The 21,333-nt window shown below is 42.2% G+C and overlaps 1 protein-coding gene across 1 annotated transcript; it reads left to right on the top strand.

Annotated features, from left to right (window-relative positions):
• Positions 1 to 11,223: 11,223 nt before the first annotated feature.
• On the top strand, positions 11,224 to 21,097 carry LOC139664862 (carbohydrate sulfotransferase 8-like). The gene is made up of 4 exons (XM_071543839.1): positions 11,224 to 11,284; positions 14,274 to 14,482; positions 18,282 to 18,322; positions 18,929 to 21,097. The coding sequence occupies exons 2-4, from the start codon at positions 14,308 to 14,310 to the stop codon at positions 20,099 to 20,101; spliced, it is 1,389 nt and encodes a 462-aa protein (XP_071399940.1). The 5' UTR covers positions 11,224 to 11,284; positions 14,274 to 14,307; the 3' UTR covers positions 20,102 to 21,097.
• Positions 21,098 to 21,333: the final 236 nt, after the last annotated feature.

The raw sequence follows: 21,333 nt of genomic DNA, 5'->3' as shown, positions 1-21,333 counted from the left end.
TCAGCAAATGTGACTGACGTTTGAATGCAAGTAAAAAAAAAAGTAAACTGCTTCACAGCGTCAATTGCAACCGACTTCTAATTGAGACCGGCCTTTATTTGTCAAAACATGTAGCCACACCCGGCCAGTAAAAGGGACTCTGCGTTCAATTGAAGTTTTACGGTATGCTTCATTTAGATTTTGATTGTATTCAGTCTGCAGCCCACTTTTGCTTTTCTTCTTGATAATGAAAGACAGTCGCTCTGTGTCGCATCCCATGAATTCAACTGGAGGTTCCCAAATGTTTTCATGTCAGAGAACACCAGATGGACACCACAGACCCCATCTGTCAGTGATGTTCTGGTAAATAAACAGGTGTGTAAACTGTGATCTCCAGTCGGTGATCATCATAATGAAAACAACCATCATTATGAACAAAAATCAATAATATTTTCAGAAAAGCATTATGTATGATGTATACTCATCCACTCCCGTACATCACTGACTACTGATTTCCACACGCCATCGCAGTATTTGAGTTTTGTTAATATGTTATTTCTTTAATAAAAGGATTGTCAATCCTACTGGCTCTGTGTGCATCTCCCATTTTGTCAGTGTTAAAAGTGTAAGTGTAATGTTGTATGGTGCCAAAATGAACTAAGGAGAACACAAACAAAAGCCAAAGTGGTGCTGTCACTAGGAGAGCCACAGTGGTTATGGTCTCAGTGCAGCTCTTAGGCCCTGGCAGTACCGGGCCCAGGTGCCGCCAGTTGCACTGATGAGCCTCCCGCTCCGCCCACAGACACCAGCACAGAAACTCAGCACACAAGCACTGGCAGACAGGGCGGGGGGTGGGGGTGGGGTCATCACAAGATGAATAAACTCCATTGTGCAAGTGTAAAGGTGTTTTGGTGGGTTTAGCTGGGTTTTGTCCCAGAGAGCCCCAGCTGAGAAGAGTTTTGTTGTCTAGTCATACTGCAGGTGGGGAGATAACAGTGGAGAGCATGTATCAATACACAGGAATCGATGTTACAGTCCTTTCTGACCATAATAATCCAGGGTGAGCATTCATACAGAAGGCTGAATCAGATGTCAAAAGAATGATGCAATAACCCACAGATGGATGGAGACTACAGAGGACATCAGGCTCTGCTGGACCATCAGACAGCAGCACCATCCACCAGCCACTTCATCTGAATGTTACAGGGTTGAGGTTTGTCATTGGGGTTATCAAGCAGTCTCAGCCCTATATATATATATATCTATATATATATATATATATATCGAAATTCAATCTATCACAATACAAAAATGTAACAGCAAGTATTGTGGGGCAGAAAAAGGCACAGACACACACACACACATGCATGCACACGCCCGGGCATACACACACACACGGAAAGACTCATAAACACACACATACAAAACAGACGGGCACGTACACACACACACACACACACATACACGCTGAGACACTCAAAAACACAGTTATAGAAATATATACAGTATACATGCACACACCGTAAATTCATCCCCCTGGTTAAATGACAATATTCGTTGTTGCCGGCGTAAATGTCGGAGGGCAGAGCGACTGTGGAAATCCACCAAGTTTCATGTTCATCATCTCTATTACACATTATACTACTACTACTTGGTTCATTATAGCTGTGATTTTGATTTTATAGTTTTTGCATTTTTAACAACTCATCTGTATTGAGGTTTAGCTTTTGCTGACGCCACTGCTCCAAAGAACTTAATAAAGCAAACCATCTAAAGAAGTACCTAACCCTCTCTGTTCTATTCTCTGTGGGAGCTCTCACCGAGGAAGGATGCCTCTCCTTGTGGATGTAAAAGATTCCAGATAAAGTGTTGCTAAGCCAGGTCCACCAGATGAAGGTTCTTAAGGGTTAATCTAGAATTGTAAACTACATGTCCTTGGCAGTAATAGTGTACTTATTGCCTACTACTTTCCAGCAACCGCACCAACTGATGCATTAGGGAGTAGCTGTCGTTAACCAGAGTGGCTCCTCACAGGTATCCCTAACAAGCCACTAGGGGTGCTTCGGGAGTGGAAGTAGGGTGGACTCTGGGAACAAAGACAGTCAGCCGCTGGACGAATATCTCTCGACCTCAGCCTGTTATCCATTAGAAACTTGTGCTGTAAGAAGATTTGTACAGGCTAATAGGCCACTATAGAGTGAGGGCTGAGCTGGGACTCTGTACTGAGTCTGCCAGGCAACACCATCCCTTCCCAAAAACTATAACAACATTTTAGATAAATTCCAATCTGGTTTCCGTCAGAAGCATTCCACTGAAACAGCTCTTCTCAGAGTCCCAGTGATATAATGATGTCCTCTGATGTGGGTGAATGTTCTGTTTTGGTGCTGCTGGATCTTAGCGCAGCTTTTGACACTGTAGATCACAGCATCCTGACTGAAAGGCTTAGGCAATGGCTGGGTGTCTCTGGCAGCGCCCTGGACTGGTTCTCCTCCTATCTCTCTGATAGGAGTTCTTCTGTGTCGCTTGGTCCCTACACGTCTGAAACTGCTGCTCTTTCCTGTGGTGTGCCTCAGGGTTCTGTCTCGGGTCCTATATTATTTGCTTTGTATATGCTTCCCTGAGGTCATATTATCAGCAAATTTAAAGGTATCTCATATCACTGTTACGCTGATGATATCCAGCTGTATGTCTCTTTTAAGCCTGATGAAACTGACAAACTGACTGTTTTGCACGATTGTCTGACTGCCATTAAGGACTGGATGGCGAACATCTTTTTACACCTGAACGCAGATAAGACTGAGGTCCTTATCACTGCTTCAGATAGCATAGCTTCCAAGGTTGCTCAGTGTATTGGGTCCCTTTGTTCAGCTGTACAGTCTAATCTTAGTAATCTCGGTGTTATATTTGATCAGTCTATGTACTTTGATCAGCATATCAAATCATTGACCCGTACATGCTGCTGCAAGGCTGTTGCAAGGCTGTTGACCAGGTCCAGCAGGATGACTCACATCACACCCATCTTAGCTTCATTACATTGGCTTCCCATCAAGTTCAGGATTCATTTTAAGGTTCTTGTTTTCACATATAGGGCCCTGCATGGTCAGGCACCTGTATACATTTCTGACCTGCTCCATCCTTATATCACACAGTAGGTCACTTAGGTCCTAGGACCAGGGCTTACTGGCTGTCCCTCGTGCCCGACTGAAAACAAAAGGTGATCGTGCCTTTGAAGCTGTGGCTCCAACACTGTGGAACGCTCTTCCTGTAGACATATCATCTGAGGTCTCTGTTGATGCCTTTAAAAAGCAGCTGAAGACTCATTTATTCAAACTGGCCTTTGTCTCACCTCTTGCTGTCTCTGTCTATTGTGTGTTAAGTTTTATTGTTTGTTTCTTTTTTACTGTATTTATGGTCTTATTTTTATTTTTATTTTTAACAATTTTACTCTTGTGAAGCACTTTGTGACCTTGCTCTGTGAAAGGTGCTATACTAAATAAACTTTTACTTACTCACTTTATTTACACAGTCGCTCACACCGCTGGTGTTGCTCAGCATTGCAGCATCAAGTGTGCCACAATAAGAGATAGCACTTCCTTTCAAAACATTCTCAATAAAACCCTTATTGAGGAATGTGTTGCCAGTTTCCAGTGTTGGTGACCAAAATAAGGGAAATGGTCTGCAATATGAACAAAAAATCTATTATTTTTTTTATTTTCAGAAAAGGATTAAAATGTTTTTCCCCTTAAAAGACTCTATCCTCACATAACTTAAATCAGCCTAATACCATGGCTATGATGTTCACTATGATTTTATTTCCTGAATTTCCCCAAGAGGATCAATACAGTGCTATCTTATGTTGTAAGCCTAACAAAGTGGGGAAACTATTTTGCAGATAAAAGGCTTATCCTCCACTACATCATTTTTTTTTAATGAGTCACACATTCGCACACACAAACTTGTTGCCTACAACATATGTAACACACACACACACTTGTGACATATGTAAGTATTTGCACATATGCTGTCCAACAAACTGCTTCGCACATATAGGCTACATTTGCATGTTATAAACACAGTTTATTCTTGCATTGGTATTTATTATTTTTTATTTTTTATTCTCCTAATCATGTAACTGATTGGTGCTTTGTTTTGTCTACGTCTGGTGTCTTAAGTGTCTTGCTGCTGTAACAATTTGAATTTCCCTCTGGGAATAATAAAGCTCTTATCTATCGATCTATCGATCTGTCACATTCCTGCTTGTACCTCTATGCAAAATGGCACATAGCCTATTGGCTTTTATTTTGAAGGCCAAATCAGACTTGTTTCTAGATTATTGGGATGAGAAACAGAGAAGTTATTTGAAATTGAAACTGCCTGTGTTGCACCTTGACAGTCCCTAAGCAGCCCGGTTGCAAGTGGGAGCTGCAACACAACCGTAGGTGATTTTGGCTTAATCAACATTGTGAAACATTGGCTCCGTGTTCCTCTCTATAAGAAAGCCTAATTTGAGAACAAATATTACATCGATACGGAGCTATTGACGTTTAAAAGGCGCACCAACTGGTGAATATTAAACTTCTGCTTCTAATCTCCGGCATGCTTTTTGTGCTTGCATTGAAATTGTATAGGCTATAACAGATTTAATATATAAATAAACAGTTTATTTCGTATGGCTGTCGTGTCGCTACATTCAAATCACTATAATATTCCTAGTTATGGGGACTTGGTGTGTCTGTGGTGATCAACAGTGAGTTTATAATGAGCTTATCTCACTTTATGGCATTGCTATCTCCTGTGGTATCACATAATATTTTAGTGACTTATAGTGTGTCTGTGGTGCTCTATAGTGACCTATATGGTACTCAATTGTATTTTTAATCTCCTATGGTATTACTTAGGATTTTCTGTGGTGCGTGTATAGATTCACCTGTAATAGCTGCATGACATTTATTTATTTATTTTCTGTATATTTGTCTAGTATCCTTATAAATGTATTATAGGATTTATTTATTTTCTGTATATTTGTCTAGTATCCTTATAAAATATTTAAAATGTTTGTTTTTTCATATTTCTCATGGCCTATACCTTTGCTTCTCAGTAGGAGAAAGAAAACATTTGCGCAATAAGTGACGCTGTGCTGTCAATTATCTTGCTGGAGGAGTAGGACTGCTGGGGAGTGGAGGCTCTATGGCATGCATGACTGACTAGCTGACTGAACAGTGTTGAGTGACTAGATCCCTTTTATTTTCCTTTTTGGGACGGAATATTTTTGATTGAACTGGATTGAATTACTTCTTGATGAAGATTTTTTTTTTGTAATCATTTTATTTTGTTCTGAGCCACTTGGACTCTTTCTCTCACTCATCACATACTGCTGGCTTACTCTCCTGAATCGCCTTGAACTGAATACTGAACTAAAAATGTATCTTTGCCTCAGCATGGTTATTTTGTGAGATATTTTGCATTTGTTGTTTGGTTATCACACAATCATACAGTTTAATTTAATAGTTTATAAAGATGACGATTAAATAATGTATAAATTAATACCTTAGTTAACATGAACACCATTAGTAAATGATTACCAGACACATTAGTTAACTGTTAATTAAGGGTTAGTTAATGCTTATTAAGCATTAACTATTAACTATTAATTATTAAGCATAACCCTTAACTTAGTGACCCTTATTGTAAAGTGTAACCAACGTATCTTTGCCTCAGCATGGTTATTTTGTGAGATATTTAGCATTTGTTGTTTGGTTATCACACAATCATACAATCATACAGTACACCAGGGTGTATGTGAACTTATTGATTAGGATTTTTTTTTTATATGCATCCTTTATGTGGGTTTGACTATACATACTTATAACTAACATAATTGTCAGGGTTGAGACTGAGACCTGACTGGCACCCCAGAAACCTGTGTGTAGGTTCAAACCATTACAACACACACACACACACACACACACACACACATTCATGCACTCACATGCACGTACACATATACAGTACATATACCAGAGAGGACTACAGTCACTCACACTACCAGTGCTTTAGAGGAGTGACATGGACAATTTTCTCTTCTTCCTATGTGTCCTGCACAATTTCAAAACCGACTGGTCCTACTTGTTTGATCACCCTGTGGGCCTGTATGACCAGTGGGTTTTGAAATTGGGCAGCCACTTGGGAGCAAGCTTACGACTAGCCTTGGGGCTATTGCCAGGTCACACAGCCAAGCCCCTCATTATTTTGTTGGAATTTTATGAATGAAATGACATACTACTCACAGGTGCAGTGGAGAGTGTTTGCCAACAGCAGGAGAGTAGCATCCGTCTAAGTGGCTAGGCCGTCCTGTAGAGAGAAAAAACACATTTAGTGCATTCAATGAGTGTCCGATCGTGCTGGAGGACAAGCGGTGTTGTTGTGACGTCCATCTTGCTGGAGAACACTGTGCTGTCGGTTATCTTGCTGGAGGAGTAGGACTGCTGGGGAGTGGAGGCTCTATGGCATAAAGGCTGCATAGACTGACTGACTGACTAGCTGACTGAACAGTGTTGAGTGAGTAAATCCCTTTTATTTTATATTTTGATTGAACTGGATTGAATCACTTCTTGACAAAGTTTTTTTTTTAAATCATTCTTTTATTTTGTTCCGAACCACTTGGACTCTTTCTCTCACTCATCACATACTGCTGGCTTACTCTCCTGAATCACCTTGAACTGAATACTGAACTAAAAACGTATCGGTAACACTTTACAATAAGGGTCACTAAGTTAAGGGTTATTTAATGCTTAATGAGATTACATAACCCTTAATTAACAGTTAACTAATGTGTAATTTACTAATGGTGTTCATGTTAACTAAGGTATTAATTTATACATTATTTAATATTTTAAAAATATGACGATTAAACAATGTATAAATTAATACCTTAGCTAACATGAACACCATTAGCAAATGATTACCAGACACATAGTTAACTGTTAATTAAGGGTTAGTTAATGCTTATTAAGCATTAACTAACCCTTAACTTAGTGAACCTTATTGTAAAGTGTTACCAATGTATCTTTGCCTCAGCATGGTTATTTTGTGAGATATTTTGCATTTGTTGTTTGGTTATCACACAATCATACAGTGTCACCAGGGTGTATAATGTGAACTTATTGATTATGATTTTTTTAATATGCATCCTTTATGTGGGTTTGACTATACATACTTATAACTAACATAATTGTCAGGGTTGAGACTGAGACCTGACTGGCACCCCAGAAACTTGTGTGTTACAACACACACACACACACACACATGCACACAGGCACGTACACCTATATATACATGAACTCATACAGATATACTACAGAAAACATACACATGCTCATGTACAAACACACACATTTTAACAATTTATTTATGTCCACATAGAAGAAAACGGTACAAGGACACAAATATTGAAGGTGCAGTAGAGTACATTCACAAAATCATGGACCAGTGGCATAGGTCTTCACTATACAAAACATAGTACTCGGTTCTCAGGGGTACAAGTAGCAGCGTCTCCGCCATACAGTATATGGCGGCTGCCAATGATAGCAGAGACAGCACAGTACTTTGCAAGCCGTTTAGCCTTTTTGGGCATCCCAAGTTGTTGAAGCTCTCTTACGACCAACCTGTGAGTGTGTCCTAAGCTGCCAAATATGAAAACAAGTAGTCTGCACCTATAACCTAGCTCTAAGATGGTATTTAGGAGTGGTTGGTATTTAATGACCTTGGTCATAAAGGCTTCCTCTAGGCTGGAGTCAAAGGTGCAGGCTACCTCTAAAACAAACACTTCTTTGGACTCTTCATTGACCACTACAACATCTGGTGTATTGGCAGACAGATGTGAAAAAGTGTCTGGGTTACTATTACAGAGATGGAACATGGAAGGTTTGACACAGGAATGCTTGTACATTCTCACTGAGGGTGGAAAATTGTTAGATAAGTCCTTTGCTATGACGACCACTATTCTGTCGTGACGTGCTGTGTACATTGTCCTTTGTAAGCATAACAGCCATTCAAGATGTGTGACATTGTTTCAGTTACCTGTTCTGTGGCATGATGCAGACAATGAGGAACCTGAGTAGTAGGAAACCAGATTGAAAGATTGAGTCTGGTGGGAAGAACTTGTATTCTGGCTTTTACTGTGAATGTGACAATGTCCTCACTGAGCGCAGTGTTCTTGAGGAATGAGTGAGAGACAGAATGATCAGCAGAGGGAAGACATGCAAGTTTCCCCTGAAGCTTTAGTCCAGTCCAGTGTTGGTGTAAACGATTGTCGCGATCAGGCACATAGTCCACAGAAGTTGCCAATGCATCTTAATTTGCACCTATTACATTAACGATGGTAATTACAACGGGTGTGGGGTGCGGGTGTTTAGATTATAAAAAAAACAATCGGCGTTCACCTGCACTTCACCTACGACCTGCCGCCATCATGCGCACACGTACACATACACCAGAGAGGATTACAGTCACTCACACTACCAGTGCTTTAGAGGAGAGACATGGACAATTTTCTCGTCTTCCTCCGTGTCCTGCACAATTTCAAAACCAACTAGGTCCTACTTGATCACCCTCTAAGGCCCACAGAGTGATCAAACAAGTAGGATCAGTGGGTTTTGAAATTGTGCAGCCACTTGGGAGCAAGCTTACGACTAGCCTCGGGGCTATTGCCAGGTCACACAGCCAAAGCTATGGGCAGAAATATGTGTCACTAGAAACTGAAATTGAATTATTTATATTTGAATTTGAATTGCTCAACTTGAATAATTGCATTGAAAAACTGAATCTGATTAGCATAATTTGAAATTGAATTTATTAGTTATTCGTCGTTCAGGAAGAGCAATCGAGTGCAGATTCACAGAACTCCTTTTCATGTTTTTGGCCCGAAAATTCCAGATCCCTTCATTTCATATTTTTAATTTGTATCTTTACATGCTAGTAACCTAATTTAATTGTAAACATTACGACAGCCAAAACTTTGTTTACGCTTGCTGACAAAACGAAACAATTCTACAACAATTGCTACAACGTTAACATCAGTTAAACAGTCAAAAGATCGTTAAAATATATGGTAAACTGATATTACCGTGTTTGACAGTCCAGTCCCAGCCTCATCCATGATCGAAAGAAATGTTCTTCAACATGTATAAAGTCCATGGATCAATGAGAGTGAAGGAAATGGTCAAAAACATACAGTAGGTGCTGATTGACCGAAAAGGAGTTCTGTGAATCTGCACTCGATTGCTCTTCCTCAACGACCAGGATGTGTGTCTCAGTAAACTGAAATTGAATTGCAAGAACTGAATTTGAATTGTGAGAACACAGTTTCAGAGCAAATTAATTCAATTTCATAATATTACATTCAGTTTCAAGTTTATTCAGATTCAGTTTTTCAATGCAATTATTCAAGTTAAACAATACAAAGTTGAGCAATTCAAATATAAATTAAAACTGCAAGCAGTGATGAGCGGGCCCTCGCCTCTGTGTGCAAGTCGGGGCGTGCCGCGGTCGGGGCGTGCAGCAGCCGCGGCGTCGTTACCGGACACCGACCGGTCGACGTGGCCCACACCGTGAAAATTGCATGTAAATCATGTGGCGATCGTCACGCAAGGCTTACTTCCTGTCGCCAGTAGGTGGCGCAATGCCTATGACTCCCAATCGGCCTGTAGATGTCCTCAGGCCTGGACTCTGGTCCAGCATGTGAAATCTGGTGCTGATCGGACAATGTACACTCAAGTTCACACAACTTCCTGTCGCCAGTAGGTGGCGCTATGACTATAACCGAATATCGGCACGTAGATGTGTTCAGGCCTGGACACTAGTCAAACGTGTGACGTTTGGGCCAGATTTGACCATGTACAGTTACGTTACAACTCACTTGCTGTTTCATGTCACCAGTAGGTGGCGCAATGCCTATGACTCCTAATCGGCCTGTAGATGTCCTCAGGCCTGGACTCTTGTCCAGCATGTGAAATCTGGTGCAAATCGGACGATGTACACTGAAGTTATGGCAGCTTCCTGTTTCACGGCGAAACATCGAAATTCGCCGCGCCGCCAGGGCAACGCCGTGTGACAAAAACTCAAGCTTCCTGTCGCCAGTAGGTGGCGCTATGACTATAACTGAATATTGGCATGTAGATGTGTTCAGGCCGGGACTCTCATCCAACGTGTGAAGTTTGGTCCAGATTTGACCATGTACAGTCGCGTTACAAGCCACTTCCTGTTTCGTGGCGAAACACGAAAATTCGACGCCACGCCACGCCCACGCCGTGTGACGAAAACGCAAGCTTTTGATAATTTTCATCGTCAAACTCTTTTATACACGTTGACCAAGTTTTACATGGATCCGATCAACCGCCTAGGAGGAGTTCGTTAAAGTACGACCCCTGCAAATGGCCAAAAACGCCCAAAAATGTCACAATCAATTCAAAATGGCGACTTCCTGTTGGTTTTAGGCGCATGGTACCACCAGACTTTTTTTTAAGTCTGGACATGATACACGTGCCTACCAAGTTTCGTAAGTCTAGGATGAACGTACGGCGAGGGATACTCTGTTTAAATTTTGTAGGGGGCGCTATCGAGCCGTTTTGCCACGCCCATGAGCGAGACCCATAAAATATATAATTTTTCACCACTTCTGACGCATGTGCAAAGTTTCGCAACTTTTCGAGCACGTTTAGGCCCTCAAAAACGCGAGCAAACAATAAAAATAAAAATCATGACCAAGAACGAAATACAATAGGGCTTCGCGCGAGATCGTGCTCGGGCCCCCTAATAATTACATTTCAGTTTCTAGTGACACATATTTCTGCCCATACAAACCTCTCATTACTTTGTCCGTCCCTGATTCGCTGCTTCCCGCTAAGCACAAGTTGTTGGAATTATGAATTAAATGACACACTGCTCACAGGCGGGCGGAGAGTGATTCCTATATATTTCTATATACTGAGCAACTTTTGATTTTGTGTGCTGATATTGTGGTGGTGTGCAACAGTTAAACCTATGTGCTTCCTATATATGCAGCTAACTGGAGTGTTTAAATGCAAACGTCATTTGAGAGGCCATTCTTAACACAGCTTACATACTTAAAATGTTTCTCAAGGCGTATACCTTTGCTTCTCAGTGGGAGAAAGAAAACATTGGCGCAATAAGTGACGCTGTGCTGTCACTTATCTTGCTGGAGGAGTAGGACTGCTGGGGAGTGGAGGCTCTATGACATAAAGGCTGCATAGACCGACTGACTGACTAGCTGACTGAACAGTGTTGAGTGAGTAAATCCCTTTTATTTTCATTTTTGGGAAGGAATATTTTTGATTGAACTGGATTGAATCACTTCTTGATGAAGAGTTTTTTTTTTTAATCATTCTTTTATTTTGTTCTGAGCCACTTGGACTCTTTCTCTCACTCATCACATACTGCTGGCTTACTCTCCTGAATCGCCTTGAACTGAATACTGAACTAAAAATGTATCTTTGCCTCAGCATGGTTATTTTGTGAGATATTTTGCATTTGTTGTTTGGTTATCACACAATCATACAGTGTCACCAGGGTGTATAATGTGAACTTATTGATTATGATTTTTTTATATGCATCCTTTATGTGGGTTTGACTATACACACTTATAACTAACATAATTGTCAGGGTTGAGACTGAGACCTACGGAAGCTAATGCATTCAGTTGAGAAAAAAAAATTGCCCTGTTTCTCTGAATTAACGAGATAATTATCTCAGAATTCTGAGAAAAGTTTTCATGGAAAAAAAAATAATTCTGCTCTGTTTTTCTGAATTAATGAGATATCTCAAAATCCCAAGAGAAGCTCTCATTCCTACTTGAGAGCTCGATTTCATGGAAGCAAACATGTCCCGTCTGTTTAGTTTAATCCAAACTTTTCTCAGAATTCTGAGATAATTATCTCAGAAAAACAGGGTAATTTTTTTTTCTCAACTGAATGCATTACGCTTCCATAGAGACCTGACTGGCACCCCAGAAACTTGTGTGTAGGTCCAAACTGTTACAACACACACACACAGGCACGTACACCTCTACATACATGAACTCATACAGATTTACTACAGAAAACATGCACATGCTCATGTACAAACACACACACATGTACACACTGTACATACACCAGAGAGAGGAGAGACATGGACAATTCTCTCATCTTCCTCTGCACAATTTCAAAACCAACTGGTCCTACTTGTTTGATCACCCTGTAAGGCGCACAGAGTGATCAAACAAGTAGGACCAGTGGGTTTTGAAATTGGGCAGCCACTTGGGAGCAAGCTTACGACTAGCCTTGGGGCTATTGCCAGGTCACACAGCCAAACCTCTCATTAATTTGTCCGTCCCTGATTCGCTGCCTCCTGCTAAGCACGAGTTGTTGAACTTATACATGAAATGACACACTACTCACAGGCACGGCGGAGAGTGATTCCTATATATTTCTATAGACTGAGCAACTTTTGTGTGCTGATATTGTGGTGGTGTGCAACAGTTAAACCTATGTGCTTTCTATGCAGCTAACTGGAGTGTTTAAATGCCAACGTCATTTTAGAGGCCATTCTTTGCCACACGAATATGCACGTGTTTCATTTCCCACTAAAGAACACAGAGCCCCAATTGTTATTTACAAATACGAAAACCAGCTATCTAGAAAAAAAAGCCATGTAGCCTCAATCTCAAAAGTTTTGAATGCAAAGGGTAAAAGCACGATACGTCTTTGCATTTTAAAGCGAAGTGCCTTTTGTTAACTCACCTGACCAACTCGCATCCCCTGTCAAACTCGAAGTGCCTGATCTCACCGGTGGCGCATGCGGTGGAGGCCGAAGGGATTACTTGTAGTGTTGATGTGCAAGGAAAAATAAAAGTTCCTATAAAGACAACTAGAGGAAATGCTGGAATAAAAGATAAACCTATTTTAGCCCCTATATTGGCCGTATACATGATAGCATACTGCGTTTAGAATAATAACCTTTGCGATTCATGCGTAAACATTACCGTTCACACTCAAGTGACAAAAATGTATCCTTTAATTTAATACAGTGTTTATTCAGTTATACCACTGTTTTCCTCGAAATCACCATTCCCCTAAGATTATATGCTGTCATGTCGGCAAATGGTCCAAATAAACCAAATAGACCGGTTGTTCCATTGCCTGCCTCTCCTGCTCCTTTCACTCCCCAGTCCTGCCATTCTCCACCTGTCCACCAGATGTCCTCGGACTTCCCCTCATCACCTGTTCCCCCCTCCTGCTTCCACCACACCTGTCTGTCATCAGCCCATTAGCCTTGTGTCCTTTTCTCCTGCCTGTCATAAGCCATTAACCTCCCGGACTCTCCCCTGCCAGCCAGCTGTCCCTCATGTGTAATCAGTCTGTGTGTATATCTTGTCTTGGTTCCTTGTAGTCCTTGCCAGTTTGTAATGTCAGGAGAGGCAGAGACTAGGACCCAAATGCAAGACTGGCAGAGAGGGAATTTAACTAAAGCAAAAGGCTTTAATTGAAGAACTGAGGCAGAACTGAGTACAAAACAGAAAATCCAAAAAGGCAAAACTAAAACAGGCCGACAGGCAAAAGGCAAAACTAAGAGTACAAACCAGGCAGAATGGTCTTAGCAGAGAACACAAAACACTGGTGACAAAACTGGAAACACGGGGAACACAACAAAGACAGGTAACACAGCGAAAACACAACAGACGAACTGGCAAGGACTACAAGGAACCAAGACAAGATATACAGACTGATTACATATGAGGGACAGCTGGCTGGCAGGGGAGAGTCCGGGAGGTGATTGGCTTATGACAGACAGGAGAAAGCAGAACAAGCAGGAGAAAGCAGAACAAGGACACAAGGCTAATGGGCTGATGACAGACAGGTGTGGTGGAAGCAGGAGGGGGGAACAGGTGATGAGGGGAAGTCCGAGGATATCTGGTGGACAGGTGGAGAATGGCAGGACTGGGGAGTGAAAGGAGCAGGAGAGGCAGGCAATGGAACAAGCGGTCCCATGACAGGTTGAGGAAATGTTTGCTGGGATTTGACTGACTGACTACCTGACTGAACAGTGTTGAGTGAGTGGATCCCTTTTATTTTCATTTTTGGGAGGAATATTTGGTTGAACTGAATTAGTTTTGTTTTGTTTTTTTAAATCATTCTTTTATTTTGTTCTGAGCCACTTGGACTCTTTCTCTCACTCATCACATACTGTTTAGTGTTGGGGTTTAGTAGGGATGTAAAAACTGAGCTCACTCCTGTCAGGTTGTGCTGTCCAGGCTGAGCTGGGTTGAGCCAGATGGAGAGTAGGCTGATGGACGCTCTGTGTAGCCAGAGGAGGCGGCTGGCCGTCGTCATGAAGCTGCCCTGCTCCCTCCACTGCCCCCTGTGGTTCCTGATGATGCTGGGAGCCACATGCCTGCTGCTGCTCGTCTACCTGAAGGATCTCACCGAAGTCCTCCAGCAGCAGACAGGTCAGTGGTTCTTCATGCTGTAGAGCAAGGTGGGAGATCACCCACCTGCACCAGGCATGAGCTTAAAGTGGCATTATGTAATCTGTTACCTTTGTCAAATCAAACAAATGCTAACATGTTTTGGCTCATGAGTTTGTCAGCTTCACCAGACACTTTGGCAGGTAACCAGCCATCATTTGGACGTCATATTCTATTCTAAAAAATCTAAAATAAAATCAAAAAGTAAAATAGATGGGGGTGCCCTGGTGGCTCACCGAGTAGAGCACGTACCATAAGGCTCAGTCCTTCCCGCAGCCACCTAGATCTCCCATACCTTCCTGTCTCTCTCTGTCTCACTGTCTCTGTCAAATAAAGCATAAAAAATTTAAAAAAAAAGTAAAATAGATGTTTGTTGGGGTGTGGCTATTTGTCTTCAAATGATGCAATAAAGAACTTATGTGGTGAAGGTGTTATGAACACAGGTGGGACCCAAGCACAGGACACAGACAAGGTGGTGAGGGTAAGGAAAAGGTTTATTGTAAGGGAGGATCTGGATGTGGGGCTGATGGCAGGCAGGGGTAGCTTGGAGGCTAGGGGGTGGCTGGCAGGCAGGGAAGCAGGCAGGCGGGTGATGGTCCTGGGATAAGAGAGGCTGGTTAGTCACAGGTAACACGGAGAAACAAAGTCACTGGGAGTTTAACTAGATTTGGCCTTGAGCGTAACTACCACTGTGGTTGAAACAACAATCTGGCGAAGAATGGTTGAAGAGCCGGGGTAGATATACTGCAGGTAGATGAGCTGATGAGAGGCAGGTGAGCAGACTGAGTGAGGTGATGAGCCGATTGCAGACAGGTGTGCAGGATTAGCAGAGCCGGGAGCCAGAAGAACGAGGAAGGGAGACCACGCCCACGCCAATACACACACAAACAAAACATAGACAGAGAGAGAGACAGACAGGGAACACAGGGAAGGAGAAACACAAGGAAACACTAGGGAATCTTCTCGGGGTTCGGCCACGCCCGTAACAGAAGGATGACTTCTTGTCACATCTTATCTTTGTATGTGCCTCAAAGCAGAGACTAGTTACATTAGGCTCAGTAACTTCTTTTCAGGACGAGGAGCAGGAGGAGTAGTTCAGTTATTTTTCACATACTGAATAGACTGAATAGACTGTCATGTTTAATGTCATTCATATACAATAGGAAGCACTACCCAGTAAAAACCTACACTGAAGGCAAGTCACTTTCACTTGTATCAGATTGGGAGAGAATCCTTCAACCAGTCAACAAAAATGGTCCCAGTCTGGCGGGGCGGCATTGTTTTTAGGGTTTGCAGTGTTGTGCCATGTATCGTTCCTGGTGTGTAATCATGAGTGGATGCTGTGATTTCCATGTCCGTCTCCAGTGAAAACAGTCACTTACTGAGAGGAGCTATTTCCACAGCCGGGGTTACCCCACTTATTAACCCAGCGGCTTTGTCAATTGGTGCTTTGTTTCATATTGAATTTTGCAGAATGATTTAAGGCCAGACATCTTTTAAAGTACTCCCTCAGATGTCCTAAGTACATGGTATCAGTTTAATTATTTTTATTTTTTTTACTACTCTTTCAGAACTGGGGATTGTTGCAGTGCCATACCTCATTTAAGAAATAGAATAATAATGTGACGGGAAATTGAACAAGTACAGATCCTTTACAGGCCCACGGCATGAATTATTGACAGATAGATTTCTGTTCATTGGGCTGTTTTGGAATGTCAACATGGTGAGGTGAGGCCCCGCCCATTTGGGGGTGCTCCAGGCTGCAGCTATACATACTTGACTTGGTGGAGAGGCAGCAATACAGCAGCCTAGCTTCACTCATAATGGTGCTACTTCATAGAAACGTCATAGAAAATTAACTTGAACACATTGTTTTATCACTCACATTTTATTGAAAATAGGAAAGAACGTCTAGTTTCTTCTTTCGACATTTTCACAACACAACCTGTCAGCTCCGCGGCTCAGATTAAACTAACTGTGGCTGTCATTTGATTGTGAGTTTGTTTAATGTTGCCCGGCATCCCGGTTGAGTGGAATTTTCCGTTTTTAAGCACTGTCCCAGCCGGAAAACTTTGGTCATAAAACGAACCGAGCCAGTAGTTTAAGCTCCTAAAACAGGTAGAACCACTGGTACTGATCTGTATTTATTTTTTAAGAACCAAAACGCGCGTTAAGTTGTCAAATTCACTCCCGGAATGGCGTACCGATGCGTTCCGGTCTAGATTTGTTTCCTCTGTCAAGAGACTCTCTGGGCCAGATGCCTTCTAGAGGCCATCTCACGACGTGAAAAAGATGGAACAAATATTCCTGTGACCCTAAAATAATCATGGATGATAGAGAAGTGCTAGGGGAAGAACGGAGAACCAATAATGCCGCTTTTCCACCGCATGGTATTGACTCGACTCGCCTTTTTTGGTTTTCCATTGGGCAAGTACCAGGTACCATATTACCTGGTACTTTTTTTGGTAGCACCTCCGTCGAGGTTCCAAGCGAGCTGAGGCGATACCAAAAGGTGACGTGAAAACACTGCAGACTACTGATTGGTCAGAGAGAATCGTCATCGCGACACGGGACGTATATACTAACGCTAGCTACCAGGTTAGCTTACCCTCTTGCGTCGCCTTGAGAAGCCAGAGAGCAGTCTTTTGTCTTGCTGCCTTCAGCCTCTTCTGAAATAAAATCTGTTTCCTTGCTGTGACTAACAGCCACATACCGAGAATCAAGAACACCATCCCTTCGATATCCTCCATTGTTACTGTGTCGCGTTTCATGCGGCTTCGCAGTGTCGCTATGACGACCATTTGTGGGGGGGGTGGGGCACATTGAGGGGGTGCTATCTGCAGTGGAAAACCAAAGTGGTACTACCAAAAGTGAGTCGAGGCGAGTTGAGCTGGTACCATGTGGTGGAAAAGCGGCATAAGGGCCTGTCACTACCCGATCTGAGTCGTGCATGCGCACTGTCGCTGCCCGATAGATGTGACCGTAGATGTGAGTCGCACATGCGTGAGCGTAAACGGTTTACGGCACAGACCCACCTTTAAATTTCGGCCATTAGCTCTGTCACTACCACAGATTCTTCAATTGGAAAGACAAATGTAATTGTCTCCCGCCTGAATAGCATTAAGGTTGATGCAGACTCACTAGCCAGCTATAGCTTTTATGTTGCCATGGCCATTTTATATTAATCGCTAATGTTACCGAGTTGGGTAGTTCACTGATGGAGCAAACAAACCCCTCATGTGTCACATCACATCAGCCAAAGTGGTGATAAATATAATTCCGTAACTGGATACTACTTCGTAATGTTGTAAAATGGCGCATGCGCGACTCAGATCGGGTAGTGACTCAGATCGGGTAGTGACTCAGATCAGGTAGTGACTCAGATCGGGTAGGACCATCTCTTAGTCTGAGACGCCCTCTAGAGGCCATCTCACGAAGCGACAAAAGATGGAACAAATATTCCTGTGACCCTAAAATAATCATGGATAATAGAGAAGTGCTAGGGGAAGAACTAAGAACCAATAAGAGCTCTGTTAGATTCTGGTTAGTGTGACATGGTTTTTCATGTTTAAAATTTAAAATGGCAGGGGGAAATTGGCATGTTGGGTGTTAAAAATGAGGGTATGGAAGTATAAGGTATACAGCAAGATATAGGGTGTATAGGTGGATAGGTTGCTCCTAATACTACTGTATACTGTTGACTACACAGCAGCCATACACTGCTATTACCTGCTTTCATGAAATGTATCAACCATACTGTTTTCATATCTGTGCTTCCCAGGTGCAAACTTAATGGTGGCTTCCAGCTGGCCCGTTCATAAGGTGAGTGAACTGTAGCTCTGTTGCTATTTGTGTATAAGTTATGTTTCAAGTTGAGGTTGTAGTGATAAAAATGCTTTATAATGATATTAAAATCATTACTTCTAAAAGTTTTAGATGATGGTAAGACAAAATTATGGTGCTAATCTTAATTTCACATTTTCTCTAGCAGTGGTGGTAATTTCCTTGTTGTGGTAGTGCAACACTGGCAAATGAATACAGAGGGAAAACTGTATAGTATTTAATATGTGTGTGTTTGTGCATGTGACAACAAAACCTAATTCCAAAATGATTACCAGCATGAAAGTAAAGCACATTATGGGTTATTAATAAAGTTATGAGTCTTCATAAGACCTTTGCATACAAATTAGTTCTGTTTTTGAGGATAGAATTCAGTGGCAATTTTGAACTCTTTTGTAACTGAAGTCCTTGTTTAATATTAATATTTGCATAGACTGCATCATATCTTAGAGATATTGATTGATAAACGTGAAGGTAATGATTTATTTTTCTCCAAAATGTTCAAGCACTTGCAAATAATTTTTCTTCTTTCCAAATTCAACACAACTTTATCTGTCATTTCCCCTGTGTGCTCGCTTTACATTTTAGGACTTTGACACAGACAACATAGCTACTGGGAGCTTCCATCCAGGGCAGACTGAAGACGAAGGTACAACACCAAGACCAGAAAACTTATCCTCCAGTCTCGACCTTCACCAAACTTCTCTTGCTGTCCAGCAGTTGCCCGACTCATCACTCTCGGCGTCTGAAGACCAGGCAGCCAGCCCCAAATACCCTGTCCCCAAACGCCACAGGAAACTGCTTTTAAAGAGTAACTTTGGAACCTCTAGCACCCCTACTGATGAGGAAGAACAACAACAGCAACAGATAAGGATAGCGAAGACACAGGTGTCCCGGCAACGTACGCTGACTGAGTTCTGCGTCAAATACCAATCCGGCATCACCGAACAGCTCATCTCGGGCCAGCAATTGGCGCAAATTTACGTTGACGACAAGTACAGGCTGCTGTACTGTGAGGTGCCCAAGGTCGGTTGCTCCAACTGGAAACGGGTGCTCATGATCCTGGGTGGAAGCACCGCCTCCTCCATCCGCGACATCCCCCACAACACGGTGCACACCGACAACCACCTGCGCCGCCTGGAGTCCTACAGCCGCGTCGACATTGACAAGGTACTCCACTCTTACACCAAGCTCCTCTTCGTGCGGGAGCCCTTCGAGCGGCTGGTGTCGGCCTTCCGTGATAAGTTCGAGAGCCCAAACTCTTATTACCACCACTTGTTTGGACGCCAGATTATTGACAGATACCGTCCAAACGCCACTCTAGTTGACCTGCAGACCGGCGACGGGGTCACCTTCAGGGAGTTTGTCCTCTACTTGCTAGATGTGAATCGGCCAGTGGGGATGGACATCCACTGGGAGCCTGTCAGCCAGCTCTGCAACCCCTGCCTTCTCCAATACAACTTCATCGGGAAGTTCGAGAGTATAGAAGAAGAGGCTAACTTTCTGTTGCAAAGTATCGGAGCGCCGAGTAACCTCACCTACCCCAACTTCAAAGACAGGAACCCCCTCGAAGAAAGGACTTCCTCCAAAATCACCGAAAGCTACTTTGCACAGTTGACCTCCACAGAGAGGCAAAAGGTCTATGACTTCTATTACACTGATTATGTGATGTTTAACTTCACCAAGCCCTTCAACGACCTCTATCAACCAGGGGAACAGGAAGTGGGCGTGTCTTTGAAGCCAAGTGAGGAAAAGCAGTAGTGGCCAGACCAAACACAAATGCAAATCTAATGTCAGTAAAAGTGTAAAATTTTGCCACCAGATATAAATTTGATCCTATTTGGAGTTTTACATTATATCAAATGTTCAAAATCAGACAGTAGCCCATACTTCACTGTAGCATCGCCATCTTGGACCAACACCACTGAACTGGGATTGACTAATATTTATACATTACCCCCGATTGGCGGAACTGACTACAGGCTCTGGACTTGCATACCCAAAATGCCACCGATGTGACAGGAACAAGCTTTAGCACAAAAGCTACAAGAACAAAGTACGAAACGAAAGTCTGAAAGCTGGTTTCAGGCTGCACTGTAGGAACAAACAACAAAAGCTCCATCTATTTTCTATGTACTACTAAAACACTACGGTTGCCAGGTTGAGATTGCTATAATGGATGAACAAGAAGTTTCTGGCGACTTTGAATATGCACTGGAGACTCGGAATTTCAAATTTGTGCTTCATCAAATTTCATGTAATGTTTTGTCAATCCATTTTAAACAGGTGATAATGTTTTTATTCTATTCTGGTTTATCCTGCAAAGTAACCAGAGAGACATTTTTAGCCAGTGAACGTGTCGTCATACTGTTGAAGTCTATCGATTGGCCGGCCACTTTACTGCCGAACAAAGGCAAAAGGCAGCAAATGTTCAGAGTGGGAACCAAAGAAAAATGACATGAGAAGATCTTTGAAAATGTGATTTGTTGACTCAGTAAGAGTTTATTCGTATCCTCCTCTAATGCCGACTAACAAAAATCTGATCACAAAATTGTGTTGACCATACTTGAACTTGCTGCCTGTTTCCTTTGGTTGTAGCCTTCAATTAACTTACTTGATTTTAACCCCATTACACAGCCTTGAGTTTAACAACATGAAATTCAATGACTTCTGTGAAGTTCATTTTACATTAATTGAAATTTATGGTAAATGTATCAAGTGTATTAACCTGAACATTGTTGTAGAAGTGACTTAAGTAAGTATAAATATGAATACACTATTGTCTATAGTGTTTATATCTGATCTATAGTGTGTACATTGTATTCTTTTCATACCTCGAGCTGTTACTCTGCATTTCCATATTCACTTTGTGTGCATGTTTATGTGAATGTCTTAACCTAAGATAACATTAGAATGTGAGCAATTATGACCATAGAAGCACGAGAAAAATATTAATGCATACATACTGTAAATTAATACATTTAAAGTATATA

Source organism: Centroberyx affinis, unplaced genomic scaffold (genome assembly GCF_046629955.1).
Source record: "Centroberyx affinis isolate AG114_WGS23_722 - 3 ecotype Tasmania unplaced genomic scaffold, CSIRO-AGI_Caff_v1 ptg004384l_1, whole genome shotgun sequence".
Lineage (NCBI taxonomy): Eukaryota > Metazoa > Chordata > Actinopteri > Beryciformes > Berycidae > Centroberyx > Centroberyx affinis.
The sequence above is the reverse complement of the archived record's forward strand: the minus strand, read 5'-3'. Positions and strand labels throughout refer to the sequence as shown.